The 17,807-nt window shown below is 44.1% G+C and overlaps 1 protein-coding gene across 1 annotated transcript; it reads right to left on the bottom strand.

The window, feature by feature from the left end:
* Positions 1-3,333: 3,333 nt before the first annotated feature.
* Positions 3,334-11,771, bottom strand: trim45 (tripartite motif containing 45). Its single transcript, XM_084459473.1, has 6 exons — positions 11,115-11,771; positions 9,249-10,000; positions 6,869-6,998; positions 6,614-6,728; positions 6,040-6,166; positions 3,334-5,006 (listed from the first exon to the last, which is right to left on the bottom strand). Exons 1-6 carry the CDS (start codon positions 11,612-11,614, stop codon positions 4,852-4,854), a joined length of 1,779 nt encoding a protein of 592 aa, XP_084315599.1. The 5' UTR covers positions 11,615-11,771; the 3' UTR covers positions 3,334-4,851.
* Between the last annotated feature and the right edge of the window lie 6,036 nt (positions 11,772-17,807).

Raw genomic sequence — 17,807 nt, 5'->3', positions numbered from 1 at the left:
TGGAGGGACTGTGGTAGTGAGTGGTCTGTCAATCGCACACTTTGGCAATGATAACGGCAGATGAGAGGAGTGACTCCATATCTGACATTGCTGTTAATGGCCCGTGACTGCTCTCATCCCACACTGCCAAGAACACCGGTCACAAGTCCCTGTGGAAAATGTGACATGATGGGCAGGTGCACAGAATAAGCAGGGCTCTGTAAACAGCTCCACAGGGATATCGCAGATGAACTACACTGGCAGAGAACAGAGTTTCTAGGGAAATTAGTTGGTGAGGTGCAGAGGAATGCCAACCATTAAAGTGTGTCTTGCAGCTTTGGGCTTAGTTCTCAATAGAAATTAAAAATAGATTTCACTCACATTTGGAGCAACGATGTTGAGCCGAAAAGCACGCAATAATGGTCACTATTAGGTCTACTGTATACCTTAGGAGACACTGTGTTGAGCTTCAGAGCTTACACAATTCTGCCTACAGTAAGTAGAGCGGAGTGCAACATTGTCTCCTCTCTCTCTCCTCTCCTCACACACCATTGTCCTTGTTGTAGCATCCTCTTGTGACGTTTTTCTTATTGCACATCATAAAGTCCAACTGTCCACCATTGTTGTGCTGTGTGACTGGGCTGGCTGACACAAATATTTGTGCTGTTGCACACCTGCCCCTAGTGGTCTATCGCTAGGCTGCACACAGCAGCCTGTTACTAGGTGCCCCCTCCAACAGCAGCCTGTTACTAGGTGCCCCCTCCAACAGCAGCCTGTTACTACGTGCCCCCTCCAACAGCAGCCTGTTACTAGACGTGCCCCCTCCAACAGCAGGGAGTGAAGCGAACGCCATGAGGTGCGTACCCTGGTGTGGGGAAAGGGAGAATGGCAGGGGCAAACCACAAAGCGAACACAAAACATACCCAACTACAAAAATAGAACCTAAAACATACTGTAGCCTGAGATGTTGAGCACCCCACTTGACGTTACTGCAGTACCAGCCTACCTTCACAACTCTAAATGAGCAGTTCTCAAAAATGTGCGATGTGCTGTTTGTGTTATGCATTAAGCATGTGATTCATTCATACGTTTGTCATATTGTACATGTGACATGTATTGTACTATACAAAACTCTCAAAACAGTGGAGATGGTAGAAAGAAAGCAGCCCCTCTTCCCCTATCACTCTGAATGGCACGCCAGTGGCCTCTGCTGACTCTCTCCGCTTCCTGGGCACCACCATCTCAGGGGCAGACTGCAGCGCATCATCCACTCCGTTGAAAGGCTGATCGGTTGTAAACTGTCATCCCTACAGGACATGATGCACACCTGAAACGGGCCAGACAGATTGTGGCCGACCCCTCCCATCCTGGTCACAGTCTCTTTGAACCACTCCACTGGCAGGAGACTGAGGTCCATCGGGGAGAGTAAAACATGTGTTTATTAAAAATGTATTTTTTTCTTCTTGTGAGGGGTGATGTACACTGTAGTATGCACCCAGCATAACACACGGCTCCGAAAACATAACCTTCTCCCCTGCGACCACACCCTGCATGGGCGGAGCTAACTATCTACAGACCACTGTTGTACAGTATGTTGTATGTACGGTAAGGCTTGATCCAAACGTTGTGGTCCTGTATGTTTGCTGGGCTCACTGGCTTGCCAGAGCACTCCACTCTCCTGTTCAAGGGTTCCTCATGTAACTCCATTAGTGTGAGGGCAGGGCCTGCCCCCCTGACTCTAATCAGGTTACACTGTGTTCACAATGAGCTGTAGTCAGAGTCTTTGTTTCTGTCACACACACAAACACACTCACATACTAATTATTTCAGTCCTCACAGTAACAAAGTTATGTATGACTTGGTGCAGTGCAGTGCACAACAGTGGAGGCTAGCTCTGATCTCGAGATTATGTTCTCTGTCTACAGTATGATGTCTATTAGAGTTTGTTACAGTAGTTACTGTACACAGATTGCCCTGGAAACAGTATTCTGCTATGCCCATGAATAATTGAAATCAAACTAATATTCATTTAACTACATTATTAAAATTTAGAAAAAAAATTGGAGCTCAGAGAGGCATTCTATTAGTGAGAAATACTCCAAAACACTCAGGCTAACATTTCACATTGAAAATGACCTCCCCTCTCCGTTTATAGTGGGAATTGTCAGTGGTGTCATGGTGAGGTGACATGCTGAGCTCTTGACAAGATGAACAAAAGGCAGTCATCAACTTGCACAAGATGGATGAGAGAAAGCAGGCGCTGGTCACAGCCCAGTTAACACTGTGGCGTCACTGATTGATAGACAGAAAAGTAGAGGACAGATGTAGATGGGGACGCTTCCTTTCATTTTCATAGATGCCTGCGTCGTGGCTACGGCTTGAGGAGAAGGACGGTAAAGACTAGTTCCCATAAACGCAGAGGCCATTTAGGGTTAAGGTTGGGTTTAGGGTTTGATCAGTCTCAAACTAGCCTACCTGTAGGCCGTAGCAGTATCCCATCTAGCCACAGCCAGGTTGCCAACACAGACACACATGATGCCAGATTGTTCATTCTACCAACTTTCAACTTTATTTGTCCACAGAGGACAACTAGCGGAGATCTTTGCACTAAACTGACTACTGCGCTGACTCTTCTGTAGTCCAAATTGCACTGCTACTTTTTGCACTATGTTTGTATCACTGCACTTTACGAGTCCTGTCCCGTCCCGTCCTGTCACTTGTCCATTGTTGTATTGCTGTAAGCACCACGGTGGCAAAAAAAATCCTATATATTTAAAGTACAATGGCAATAAACTGATTCTGATCTGTTCTGATATGGCAAGAAGACAGGACAGCACCTTTCCACCCAGGGGTCTCTTCGGTCCCAGTCCATTCCAGAAGGCTTAGTTAAACATGGGAGGCTAATTCACCCTATTTTGCAGCTCACACCATCTTGGATTCTCTGAGGAGTTTTAGTGTAAGAAGACATGACCATCACAGAGATTGAACAGACAGGGACGCATGACTGACCCCACGGAGACAAACTGCAGGACAATGGAACTGAATATCAACTAAATATCACCCAGTATAAATGTGTAAATCTCTCACTTCGGTTCAACTTTCAATCAACTTTGATTAATTTGTTGTTCTATGTAATCCCTTGTGTGCTCTGTATTTTGAATAGGGGCTCAATAAAAGCTTCACAATAAATTACACTTCTCTTTTGAGCCTTATCTGTCCATCTTGAAGCTTCATTGTCACATCTTGGCAAATAATCATAAATCCATTAGCTGTGAAAAGCTAGAGAAACACACAAGGGAATCCAGAAACAAAATCCTTGGTTGAAGCAAATGTAATTTATTTTGTTATCACAGTTTTCATTTAATAAGGCAAAATGGGATTTTCAGTCAATTCTCTGGTGCCCTGTACTGAAACAGATTCTACTGAAGAATCTAGGGAGAAATGTCTCTAACATCTACAGAGTATTACGGCTATGTATTTGATTTAATGTGTTTGTTTGTTTTCACGTGGACACTGTGTTTTCGATAGAGTGAGGGAGACAGCGGATGCTGCTGCTGCTGTGGCCGTTCAGGGTAGTGGGTGTCAAGAGGTCACACTTAGGCCACAGGGGGGGGCCTCTCCTCTGGGGTATTAATGTCACATCTCTATGGGACACTATAAACAGACACAACCCAGACTGACAACCAATGGTGATTAAAATATCATGTTAGGGTGACAGGCGACACATCTGTATGGTCACTCCTCCACCAATCTAGCTTCACTAGGCCCTAAATGGGCAGGCCTAGGCGTGGGGGGTTGGCAGAGAGAGCACTATTTAACGTCTCAACCAAACCTTGAGACTTTATTTGGAAACGTTAGGCAACTCAATCGGACAGATTCGCTGCTCCAAGCAGGCAGGCACGCTGATAACACCACGCGGGGAGGGAAGTCTAAGGCCTTGACTTCGCGCCACAGCCGCAGCCAGCAGAGAAGCAGGGAGAGAGAAAGACTAGGGAAACATCCCAGTGTTCCATGTGATTGTATCCTTGTCCAATAAATCTATCATCTGTCGCCGCTTCCAATCCCGTGTTGGGTGATTTCATCAATGACTATCACAACAAGAAGGCTATTAACATCGTGGTCCATATTAGATTTGCTGCAACTCTTATCAAGGCTTACAAAAAAATACACAACGCAGAGCAACAGAAGAAGAAAACCTCAAAAGCCAACACTACAGTATGTGCATGCAATTTATTAAATTGGAATATTCAATTGTTTTGAATAAATCAAATAGTGAGGAAAAAGTAAAAGAATAGATAATAAAACATACAATGTGTTTCTGAGAGAAGCATACAAGTTAAGATATGAAGGGGGTGTCCCCTCTTAAGAGGCACTTGCATAGGTCCGCTTAACCATACAGTACGTAACTCTCTACAGTCCAAACTAATCTACATCTATCAAGTCCTTGTACCCGAAAATCACTCTATTCTAACATAAGAGTTTTAACATAAGAGTAGAGGCCAAGTGAAGCAACCAAATGTGTACATTAGACAGCATGAAAATCCCCCCCAAAAACATAAGGTACAGAAGACACAGAAATCCTCTCTTTCATCTACTCCATCCTACCTTCATCAGAGAACTTGGCTCCCATTATCTACTGTAAGTGTGGTTGACAATGACACGGTATGATCAAAGACGCGTTGTGTACACTGTTGACTAGGAGAACGTTGCTTTTTTTAGTCTTGGCCTCTTCATGTCATAAGAAATGGTGCTTGCCCGTTTTCCTGATTGACTGGCCTTGATTTGATGTGAGTGATACGAGTTCCCTTCATGTCTGCAGACAGAGTCGTGGACTTGGCTGGTATTCTGTTGGTATGAAGGGGTTCCTGTCCCTCAGAGCTCCGCGGTTCGGATGTGCCCACGGGACGACACGGCTGCAAACACACTCTGGGGCAGGCACTCTGACGCCTCCTCCACACTGCCACAGCAGGACCAGTGGGGCTTCCCGGGGTGACCCCGATGGCCATGACCACAGCCCTGGAAGCCTCCTGGACAGGGAGCAAACACAAATGTAGGGTGCACATTCACGACACACACACACACAGACACAGACACACACACACACAAAATATTAGTAGGGACATGTCCCTAGCATCTCAACAATATGCAATTCTACGCCCATGGGAAAGTCTTTGAGGTGGGCTGAGGAGACCAGCTGCCTATTCAAACTGAATGGCAAACATATCATTCATAAACGTATCATTCAGTGATTCTTAAATCGAGGATGATACAAATAATTATAATAATTATAATACATAATACTAATAATTCTCCAGGTGCTGATTTTGTTATCTGATGCTCAGAATGGCCAAACCATACATATAAAACCATAGGTACCAGTAGCCATTCTGCACACTAATCAACCCCCATGTCCACAGTCAACCAACCAGCCAAGTACACTACATTGCTGAGCGCTGCAGTACTCCATCTGTGATAGAGGGTCCAGACTAGGATTAGAATTAAGGCTCCACTACTTTATTTTCTGCTGATAGCACTAGTGCCACATCAACTGTCAGTTTGAGGCACCAGCACACGTTTGGCTCCGACCAGCAAAATGCCTGTTTATACTGAACCTCACTGTAAATACGGACTTTAGAATGCTCTCAGAAAAGCATAGCAATAGCCTATAGCCTATGCCCAGCCTTAATGCACCACACAACTATTGCCTTTGCCATAGGACAGACCGAATATGATGAGTGGATTAAACAATTCATCACAGAATTGTGGCAGGCTAATCACTAGCACTGTCTCTAAATTTAACTAGCACCTTTCATTATCATTAGCGAAAGTGTTTCAGTGAACTCAAAAGAGATCAGAATTTGCCAGTGCAATAACTAATCAAGTGCAGTCACTGACGTGGATCAGCTGTCACTGCGGCCTGATCTATTTCGCAGAAGTGCATCTCCCCAAATGGAAGCGTCAGGCTCTTCTGTAGAGTGTGTACAGCATCACCACAGCGCCCCCTGTAGGCCATACCTGGCATGGTGCTTGTGCAGCCACAGCGCCCCCTGTAGGCCATACCTGGCATGGTGCCTGTGCAACCACAGCGGGCCTCCTTGGCCCCCCCACTGGAGCAGAAGGAGCAGCAGTGGAACGTTCCTCTGTGGCGTCTCAGCTTTCTCTTCACGTTCAGGACAAACGGGGAACCCTGCAGGAGGCATTACTGTCATATTATCACCATGATCATAACAGATCATCCTCATAAAGCCGGTGAACGTGTGTTTCCATCTACAGCTTTAAATCGGATAAAGCATTTATCACAAAAGCCTTTTATCGAATAAAAGAAAATCCGACGAGATCGACAGTACAAACATTTTGTCGATTTTCATAACTTTTAATTGAATTTTACTGTTTCCATAAGGCATTTTTAATTCGATATAACTTAATTCGCATAAAATGTGTGGATGGAAACATGGCTTATGAGCTAACATCATTATCTGTACATATTTTCCCCAGCTCTAAAGATCATAATAATAACATTGGTGAATTGCCGAGATCACAACACCATTTTATCCACTGTGTATAGTTCTGTGTTGTCAACAAGACAAACAGGTAGGTTTGTGCTGCCCCCCGAACCCCGAAGCTCAGTCGTTACCTGGATATGCTGGGCCTTGACACACACCCACACAGAGTAGCCCCCCGGCTCCATGGCCGTGTAGGAGACGGAGTAGGACCCGTCGCCGTTGTCAACAACAGTGGTCTGCACCCTGCTGCAGAATGACGCAGTGATCAGCAGGAGTTCCTAGCAGGTCCATGCCAGATGTGTTGGTAACTAGGCTGGGATGGGTGTAAACAGTACAGATGTGTTGGTAATTAGGCTGGGATGGGTGTAAACAGTACAGACACTCACCAGTCTTTCTTCTCCTTATGGACGATGCTGACGAGGACGGCCTCCCCTCCTCTCGCCATCTGCTCCCCAGCAGCGTCTCTGCACACCACCCTGAACTCCTCCCTCTGCCCCTCTCTGCCCTGCTGGAGGCCTGGGACACACACACCACCCTGAACTCACCTTCTGCCCCACTGGAGGCCTGGGACACACACACACACACACACACACACACACACACAACCCTGAACTCACCCTCTGCCCTGCTGGAGGCCTGGGACACACACACACCACCCTGAACTCACCTTCTGCCCCGCTTGGAGGCCTGGGACTCTCACACACACACACACACACACACACACACACACACACACACACACACACACACACACACACACACACACACACACACACACACACACACACACACACACACACACACACACACACACACACACACACACACACACACACACACACACACACACACACAACCCTGAACTCACCCTCTGCCCCTCTCTGCCCTGCGGCAGGCCTGGGGGACAGTACACACACACAGGGTTATACTGTGGGTCACTCACACACACACACAACACACACACACACTTGTCCACAATGCACGCACATTCCTTCAAACAATTAGGCACTTGTGTACACACACACATTGAAGGAAAGAGAGACAAACACTAGGAAGACCACATACGCACTGTGCACACAGGGCCCCTCCGAGCGCTTAACCAGGCTGTGTGCCCTGGACCGCTTTGGGTAACACATTAGTCCAAGTCTATAAAAGACCCTATTAATGTTGACACAAGCACTATAATATCATTATGTATTATATTATGGCACCTGACATAATCATTCATTGCTTTTATTAGCTTCCAACCCTTACCCTTAACACAAGTTGCCCTATAAAATCCAGCACTTACTACACATGTAATATAGTGTACAGGTATATTTATGTAAAATTATGTTGCATATGCGTCTTAAGCTGGGCATAGACTGTGCGATTTGTCCACGATTTTGCCATGATTTAGTTGTTGCAGACTATGTTGTGTAGTCGTAGAGAAATCCTAGCGTCATGAAGCCAAATCGGGACGTCGTTAGTCGCAGTGTGAGAGAGTCAGCGATCAACGACTAGTTGCTCCTACGTTCTAAAGACAAGGCTACTACCTCCCGACACATTTCTGGATTGTCCGAAATTTTCGTTGTGTCACAAGCAATCGTGGATGACAAATCGTACAGTGAGCACGCACATCGTAAGGTTTGATCAGGTCTGAGACCGTATGGTAGGACTGAAACTTTCAGTCGAGCAGTGTGAGAGGTTCACCAACATTACGATTTTTAAAGTCTATGCCCGGCCTTAACTTCTTATCCGCCTACTTCTCACCTACTTCCTGCTGGACACCAGTGAATGCATGTGTTGACAGTGTGGAGAGTAGCAGTAAACTGTTAACCACTGAGTCTTAGCTAGTACTGTGTAAATGTCCATGAAGTGCCAGTCAGCTGTCTCCATTGGCAGCTGTTCTTCCAAATTCTACCGCTTTATACAACAGTGTGGCCCGACAGTGGTGTCTTAGATACTGTAACAGAGATAAAAGAATAAAGTGTAAAGTGATCTTGGCTAACTTACTATAATACTGTGTTTGTAGCTTAAGGCAAAACATAAACAAGTCCAGATAATATCTCCCCTGATGTGATGATACTAAAGCTTTGTATTACAGTATCTACACAATCAAGGATTACACAAAGAGCACAATGTCTGGACATAGTGAGGAGAAAACTGAGTTAAAGCTATGACTAAAACACACACACACAAATAAGCAGGAGTTACTGACATTCCTTTTCCTATAATACTTTTTTTTTTTTTTTTTTAAATAAGGTCACGCGCAGTTTAGTTTGAGATCATAACAACTCCAAATAATCCTCTATTTGGTTAAGCTCTCCAAGTGAACTCAGGTGGTAAATGTCGCAGCAGGAGTTGCATCTTGGAGCTTAATGAGGGCATGTTGCTACAGCTCTCTGTGTGTGGATCTCTCACTGCACACAAGGAGTGGGGGCCGCCCCCCCTGCATACCTGTCCTCTAACAATGGGGACTCCTGACACTTGAAAAGTTCCCATAGAGACAAGAAATGCCACCTGCTTGTTATTTCTACATTCCATTGCCTCAGGGCTCTGTTTGGGTTAGCTAACGAGTGAGTGTGAGTGTGTGTGTGTGTGTTTGTGAAGAGATTTTCAGGATTTTGCTTTGCTCTCAACATTACTTCCAAGTACCATGCTGAGCTCTATGACCCAGAGGCTGGTCTGATCAGTCTGGACAGGAGGGCTCGTAGTTTATACTGACTGGGAGGCAGAGCAGCCCATTTGAGACTTGTCATGTGTAATCCTCTCTGTAAATCTCACCTTCCCCTTCTATGGTGCACTTGCTGAGCTCCGTGGTCCTGGCGTGGATCACCCCCACCAGCGGGTACCCGTCCACCTCCCCCGCGCTCTCCCGGGGCAGGAAGCAGATGCTGCCGCCATCGTCAGGGGCCACGGTGGCCGGTTGGGGGTCGTAGCCGGTCTCCACCAGGCTGGCCAGCCTCCTGATGGTCACCCCTTTGGCGCTGAGGATCTCCGCCTCCGAGCCACAGGTCAGCAGCCTCTCGGCGAACTCCACCCCCCCGCGGGCGTCCAGCAGGGCCTGCTGCAGCTGCGCCCTCTGCAGGTGGAGCTGGTTCCTGCGGCGGACGCGCAGCTCTTCCAGCCGAGCCAGCAGGGACACACAGTGGGCCTCCACCGCGCTGGCGTAGCCCCGCGCAAACGAGCGCACCTCGTCGGCCGCCGCCTCCACCCTCTCCCGCAGGGCCTCCTGGGATAGCTCCACCCTCCGCAGGGACTCCTCAAGCCGGCCCAGGCGAGGGCGCAGGTGCCCGGTGACCAGCTCGCGGATGCGGTCTCCGTGGCGGTCGATGACGCTGTGCGTCGGGCTGCAGCGGTGGTCGCGGTGGAAGGTGGCGGCGCATTCCAGGCAGACGGGGAGGTCGCACGGCTCGCAGAAGAGGCGGAGCTCCTGGCCGGGGTGGAGGGAGCAGAGCACGGGGCGGGAGAGGCCTCCCTGGGCCTTCAGGTCCTGGAGACACTGGACTGAGTGAGAAGCAGTCCGCTTCTGACGCCTGCAGAGGAACAAAGGTTTTAGTTCTGTTATGACAGAGGAAATGTAGGCTAATAGCTAGATGAAACCAGAGGAAAGGTTACAGCCCATCACCTTTGTACCACTTATATGTTTCATACTCATATGTTTCAATGTATTCCACTTAGGAACAAAATGTAGGCAACTTGAATCAATTTGCATAAAACAGTAAATTAGGCCTATCGAGCAGCTGCTGGGGTACCTCAACATGGTGCAGGCCAACTGTACAGGTGCATCTCAGAAAATTAGAATATTGTGGAAAGTTCATTATTTTCCGTAATTTAATTCAAAAAGTGAAACTTTCATATATTATAGATTCATTACACATGTAGTGAAATATTTCAAGGCTGATTGCCTCTATGCCACGCTCCACGTTGATGCAGTAGCCTAATTTGTGCAAAAGGAGTCCCCACCAGGTATTGAGTGTATAAATGAACATACTGAACAATCATGGTCAATGGATGCTTTTTATCCAAATAAACAATGAAGGCCTCTCATTCACACACACACACACACACACACACACACACACACACACACACACACACACACACACACACACACACACACACACACACATAAATACACACACACATTCAAATTCACCCATGCAAGGTGCTTGCCTGCAATTTGGGGTTCAGTGTCTTGACTTGTTCAGTGTCTTGGGGTTCAGCCCAAGGACACTTCGACATGTCGTCAGGAGGTGCCGGGATTCGAACCGTCAACCCTACGATCACTACCTCCTGAGCTACAGCCGCCCCACAATCATAGAAATATTGAAATATATAATAATGTAATGGATCTAGAATACATGGAAGTTTCACTTTTTTAATTAAATTACGTTAAATAATTAACTTTATTTGCTCATAACTCACAATATTCCAATTTTTTAGGATGCACCTGTAGGTCGTTAGCTTCACGCTACGGTTTCAGGAGCAGTAAAAGCTTTGGCCTACTTGCAAATTGAATTATATTTTTGATATCAAACAATAGTTCATCAAAACCTCTTAAACTCTATGTGTCGTGATAAATTATAATTTTGCTAAACTGAGATAGCCTACTTACTTATAGGCTACACATCTGAATAGGCTACTGACCTGTGTGCTTGGCTGCAAAACTCACAAAGGTTGACGCAGCATACTTCACAGCGCTTCTCTGCTTCTCCATCGCTGCAGAGGTCGCACACTATCGAATTCTCGCTGATGAGAGTTTCAAGAAACACTTCGTCCAGGGCTAAGTGGTCAGTGGTCAACCCGTCCACCCCCGAGAAAGGGATGTCAACTTCCGAGTCACACTCGGGACAGAGCACTGTGACCGAGGGCAGGTCGCATGAGGGGGATTCGCTCATCAAGGCGACTGCTTTGCTGGTCACCCCTCCCGACACTGAAAACGGTTCTAGTTGACGAATACAGTCAGCGCAAAAAGTGTGTAGACATGACAGAATTTTGGGCTCCCTGTATAATCGTTTGCATTCCCGACAAATCGCTCTTGCATTGCCCACTACTGCTCCATTACCTCCATTGGAACTCGAGTTTGTCGGCGTGTTGGCCTGATCTCCGTAATCTTTCTCCGAAGATTTTTGGCTGGACTGTGACATGGTCTCTCTTGTTAAAATTGTAGGCTGTAGGCTAGGTTATATTTCTATTGCCAAATAAAATGCCATAGAGAATAGTGCTCCGCAAATAGGCTTAAGCCTGGTAAAATAACATAAAATGAATAGGGCCTAAGAGTCAGCTTTCAGTCGGCCTACAATGTTTAGGCTACACTTTAACTTTTCTTTGGGAAAGACAGGACATCTGATACGTCAATTCCATGAACAGTCTTCAGACCAATAGAAAACCATGCACGCCTCCCGAGGCGTGGCTTCCAGCACCAAGGGTTTTGAGGCCACACCCCTGCATTGGAAAGGCCGCACACCTTGATAGCCGCACCACATACCTTGTACAGTAACCAATGGCCAATACTGAGCAGAGTTCACAATAAAGCATATAAATAATAAATTTATTTTTGAACAAGAATGTAGACCTATAATTGCCTAATACGAGTAGCCTAGGCTATTTTCAAGAGAGATGGGAGAGCCAATGAAAAAACTCAGAATTTCTGAGAAAAAAACTCAGAATTTCTGACTTTAAAGTCAGAATTTCTGAGAAAAAAGTCAGAAATAACTTCTGAGATTAAAGTCAGAATTTCTGACTTTAAACTCAAAAGCTTAAAAAAAAAAACTCTGCTGTTGGCCCTAATGCTCTTCCGTACATATGTGATATCCTACCCAGGACTGCTAGCCGTTCATACAGGAGCTATGCAGCACATGCAGGGACATTCCTACCAGTGAGTGGTGAACACAGCACACACACAACACAACACACAACACATACTGTGTGCTTTCTTCAGGTGTGGCCAGTGGAAATGGTTCCTACATTTATCTCATCCAAGCCATCCTCTAGGGGCAGCCAGCCCATACAGAAAAGTCCATAAAGATAGCCTAACATTTATTTGAAGAAGTGTTTATCAGACATTATTTCATGTAATTTCAATTCACAGTTATTTCAGTGGCATGACTAGCTTCTGTCCTACCAGTCCTGAACAGAAACAAGCCAGCCACACACATAAGCCAGGCTGGACCTGGCCCTGCATTTGCGCTGTCCTGTCCTGCACCTTGTCCTATGTCGACTGCAACAGCATACACCTGTATGCCTTAACCCTGTAGTCAAATTCCTCTGTGTGAACCATATACATGGCTAATATACAGATCTTCAATCTTGAATAAAACCAGGGGGCAGTGACACTGCACCAAAGCAGCATATTAAACTGACCCATAATGCATCTCTCTAAAGAGCACCTGGGCTCCTCCTCCAGTGACCTCTCCACCTCCAGTCAAATGTACTTCCTGTAAGTCGGTATGGATAAAAGCGTCTGCTTAATCACGGGTCCCCAACCTTTTTTGCACCGAGGACCGGTTTCATATAGCCAAATTTTCCGAGGCCCGGGGGTAGCCTAAAACGTTTTTTTATTTTTTATGAGCCTATAACGTTGTAGTGTATCACTTTTTCATAAGTTTAAGTAGGCCTAACAACAGCACACTGATTTAAACACATTACATGCATATGATTTTGGTGTCAACACATATTAGCCTATTATTATTATTATTATTATTATTATTATTATTATTATTATTATTATTATTATTATTATTATAGGCCTAATAATAAGTTTAAGTAGGCCTAACAACACACTGATATAAACGTGGATAGCTCAAAATCAACTCAGAAGTGCTCCTTTATTTGGAACTTCTGAGTCGGAAGTTCAAAATCTGTAAATTGATGTGGGGTTCACAGATAGTGGTTACTGGTGAAAAAGACTGAAGGCAGTTCAATGTAATAAATGTATTACCCCACCACCCGCCCCCCCCCCCCCATTTTTTTTTTTCAAGACAATCAGTCACTCAGGCCAAAACTCTGGAACAAGTTGCCTGATGATCTGAGACATTCCACAACTGTCCCATCCTTTATAACCAAGCTGAAAACCCATTTATTCTCCCAGGCCTACAAATAATTAGTGCCTGTTTATTTGTCTGCCTCTCTATCCTCTCTCTTCTTCTAAGTTTTTGGGTGTGGGTGGGAAATGGATGTATTGTTTATCATATATTTATTGTCTACAAGTGTGCCATATTCATACATTTATTTTATCTACTTATTTCTGTATGTAAAGCGCATTGAGATTACTTTGTATAAAATGTGCTATATAAATAAAATGTGATTGATTGATTGATTGATTGATTGAATGATTGCTGCTTTAAGAAGTCAACGAACAATGAGACAATGTGAGAGCCTCTGATAAAACATGTACGTATACTGTATAATTACGTAAAAGCAGAGGGTTAGTTATCGTATATATTCAGGCAAGCCGACAGATCCAGAAGGCCAATAGCTGTAATGACCAGTGTTGTTGAGACAGTGGTGAGAGTGATCTAGATGTGAAGCTGAAGAAAATCTTGTTTCCCTGCATCTGAGAATATAATAAGCAGACAGTCAATTATATCTTGCATCTGAGTTTTTTATCTGAATTGTATCTGAGCAGTAGTATGTTGATTGGAGCCGGTAGTGGTTGTCCCATTCCCAGGCTCAAGGTGACGTGGGGGACCAGCAAGCAGGAACCTGGGAAGGGGAACATGTTACTACTGTATTATAAAGTACCATCAATTGGTAATAAAGGAAGCTGCACAGATCAATAAAGCTATTTAAATGAAATTTTGTTCCATTTCCATGGAAAATAACAATGTTACTAGTGAAACCCATGGCTTGATAATTATTTATTTATTTTATTTTAAACCAGTAAGTGCCCCACACGGCAGTGGAGCCCCACAAGCAGTGCATGATCTGTGTGTAGGCCACTTCAGCACTGTCCATTACTCTGCTATCAACAGGCCAGGTAATATTCAAATTAATAGGATATAGAGTAGGTCAAATTACGCGGGAGTAAATATTGTTTTAATGGGTGGGAGTTATTTACCTTATGTGTAATCCTACAGTATAATTATGTTCAAAAGTGTTCTCTTGGTACAGAATCAAGAGAATACAATAGTGAAAGAGTAAGAATCCAGTTACAATATTACAGGGCATAACAATTATACTGTAGATCACCACACAGAGAAAGAGTACTTTCAGGTTTCAATATAGCCTACTATGTATATACAGTAAATGAAGTGCAGTACTTACAATATGCAATCACAATATATAAATCGTTAGCATGATTAATCACTATTTCAAGAGAGGCAGACTCCAGGTCAGTGACTAACATAGTGATTCATAACAACTCATAGTTTCAGAGGTCTAAGAGAGTTACCAACAACAGAAGGCAAGGCAAGGCAAGGCAAGTTTATTTATATAGCACATTTCAGCCACAGGGCAATTCAAGGTGCTTTACATGAGACATTAAAAGAAAAAGAACAGGAAATGTTGTCCACTGTCCATCTTTACCTCATTATCAACAGGCCAGTTTGGTTACCTGTCATCTGCCCTGTAATATTCAAATTAATAGGATACAGAGTAGGTCCAATTGCCCAAGAGTAAGTATTGTTTTAATGGGTGGGAGTTATTTACCTTACGGGTACACTTATCGGTGTAATTCTAAAAGTGCTCAACTGTCAAAGTTGCCTGGAAAATGGCCGTCACCAGAGAGTTCTGGATGAGGCGGGCGAGGTGTTCTGATTGGCTGCAACGTGCTGATTAATCGGCCAATCCTAGCAGAGTTTTTGTTGAGCCTGGTGCTCCCTGGTCTTCCCTTAAGTTTCAACCAGTTCACTCTTGTTTTGGGAACCATTGGTGTGCCTCTACAGTCAAGATATCTTCCATCCTTGTAAAGTTTGAGGCTGAAAAAGCTGAAAGTGACATAATTAGCCATTGAAATACATCACAGACACAGTATACAAGCATTTGAAAACATACAACAAAGTCTGTCTACATGACAACGGGTATAGTATCTAACCCTAAAGCCCCAAACGCACTGGAAGAGTCGCACGCGCTTCATTTGACTCGCCTCATTTGACGCTCCTATGGCGCACTGCAGGCGTCGGCTTTGACAGGGAGCTGATTCAATTTAGATTGATTTGTGCCCATTTGACGCTCCAAAATGTAAACAAGTTCGGAGTACAAGCGTCAAGGCAGTTTGACTCGCCTCAAAACACTTTTGGTGCGTGATCGGCCATTTAAAACAATTGGTGTACTTCAAAACGCTAGCGTCAGACTCTTCCAGTGCGTCTGGGTAAGAACAGAGGCTGCCAGGTGTTCATGTAACATCAAGCAGCCCTTGGACCATGTCTGGCATCTGCTGTTTCTCCAGCTTAAGCTACATAGAGGGGTGCATGCTCATGCGGCCACCAGCAATATTTTTTGGGTGTCCTATCTTTTATGTCTAGAGGACTTTTTGTATAAATAATACATAAATAAATATATAAATAAATAAAAAGTGTGTGACCTTCTTGCTGTCCATCCAGCATTATATACAAGCTTTGAAATTGAATTTTCTGGCATCATGAAGCAGAATAGTGGAACTTAGTAGATAAACAAAACATCAGATGTATCCCCTATTCAGTGAGCAGGCCTGTCATCACTGACTGTTCTCTCCTCAGCCGCTGCTCATGGGATTTAGCCTGCGCTGCCTATGCTCATATCCTGTCGTCTAAAAACATTTATTTTGGTTTCTATTGATATCTTATATAAAGTTTTAAAATGTATTTAATAACAAGGTTTTAGGAAATGTAGTACTGGTATATATTTTTCCTTGAAGTGGACTGGGGTCAAAGGTAAAAGATGCTGAGCTATAGACTACTTCCTACTTCTTAGTTTTTTCCTCTTGCTTACATGGGGTTGTTTTCTCATTCTACTGCTCGCTATCTTGACTGCCAAGAGTGAAGGCATTTGACCAGGTGCAAATGTGGAGGGTTAGGGTAATAGTTCACCTTATTACATGAGAAAGACAAAAATAAATATAACACCCTTTCAACAAGAAATTAATTTAAAATCATCATCATGTTATATTATTAGGGGGTCATATGAACATGTTCTCATTATTGGGGTGTCATAACCCCCCAGGCCCCCCAAAGGTTACACCCATGATGTAACACCTCTAAGATAAGATCAGATTTGGGTATCACTGCAGCAAGAATGTATAAAATAGATACAAAATATATACATAAAATATGTATAAAAGTATGGAATATATACATACAATCTGTTTAGATATATATCTACAATATACATACAAGAGTGAAAAGTGGTACACATGTGGAAGTACTGTACACATGGTCACTCTTCATTTGATGAGGCCCTTTTGAACCTTTGTATCTACAATGTAAAAAAAAAGTTTACTTGACAGAGATCTTGTCCTTGTAAATATACACAGCAAATATCCATCATATACGTTCAGAAAAAAGAGTTGTCCTCTTACCGGCAACCCTGAGGAGGATGCTGGCAATCCTCTTGTGAGTAGAGGCACTCACACCACAACTGTACACCGTGACCCCCTCATCACCGTGAACCCCCCTCACTCACTCTCACACTCTTCAACAATATTGATGCATTTCTACTTCAAGAGCTCAAGAGAGTTCAATTTATTTATTTTTTGATTTTATTTTGCCATGTTCAACAAGTACAAGTACAGATAGTCAGGTACATTCCTGGTCCTGCTCCTCTACACAGTTGCTCATTTATATGACTAAACAGTATCAGATAAATGTGAAGCATATAATATTAAAGGAGTAGTAAAGGGAAAATGCATGTTTAGCCCTGTTTTAAGGTTACTTATGATCATATACAATGGTGCAGATCAAAACGTTGACAAAACTAGCACTTTTGAAAAAGTCTGATAATTGCTCTACCACCGTTTTGGTCATACAATGTATGTGGGTGGGCACCTTCAAAAATCTTTCAAAAACATGTTAAACTCTCGATTTCAAAGACAAGAAGCTCACCGAGGTGTTAGTTGGCGTTCTGACATATAATTCGCCATAAAGTTTAACCTAGACCTAAAATAAAAGCCTATATCAATATACTACAGTTGAATAATTACCTGAACCTGAAAATAACCTAAGCCTTAGTTTAAAACTATACCTAAAAATATAGCCTATTAGAATATGAATATAATACAGACAATTGTACATGTGTAAAGTCACTGTAAAGTACAGTCAGAGTGGTGGTGTAAAAAGCTGTGTTCTGCCTGTGAACTGGGCTTCTGCTCTTCCAGCCTGGCCCCTCCTTCCTCCGGGTGATTGACACATCGCTGGCCTGAATGCC

Source organism: Borostomias antarcticus (genome assembly GCF_949987555.1).
Source record: "Borostomias antarcticus genome assembly, chromosome: 2".
NCBI classification, from domain to species: domain Eukaryota; kingdom Metazoa; phylum Chordata; class Actinopteri; order Stomiiformes; family Stomiidae; genus Borostomias; species Borostomias antarcticus.
The sequence above is the reverse complement of the archived record's forward strand: the minus strand, read 5'-3'. Positions and strand labels throughout refer to the sequence as shown.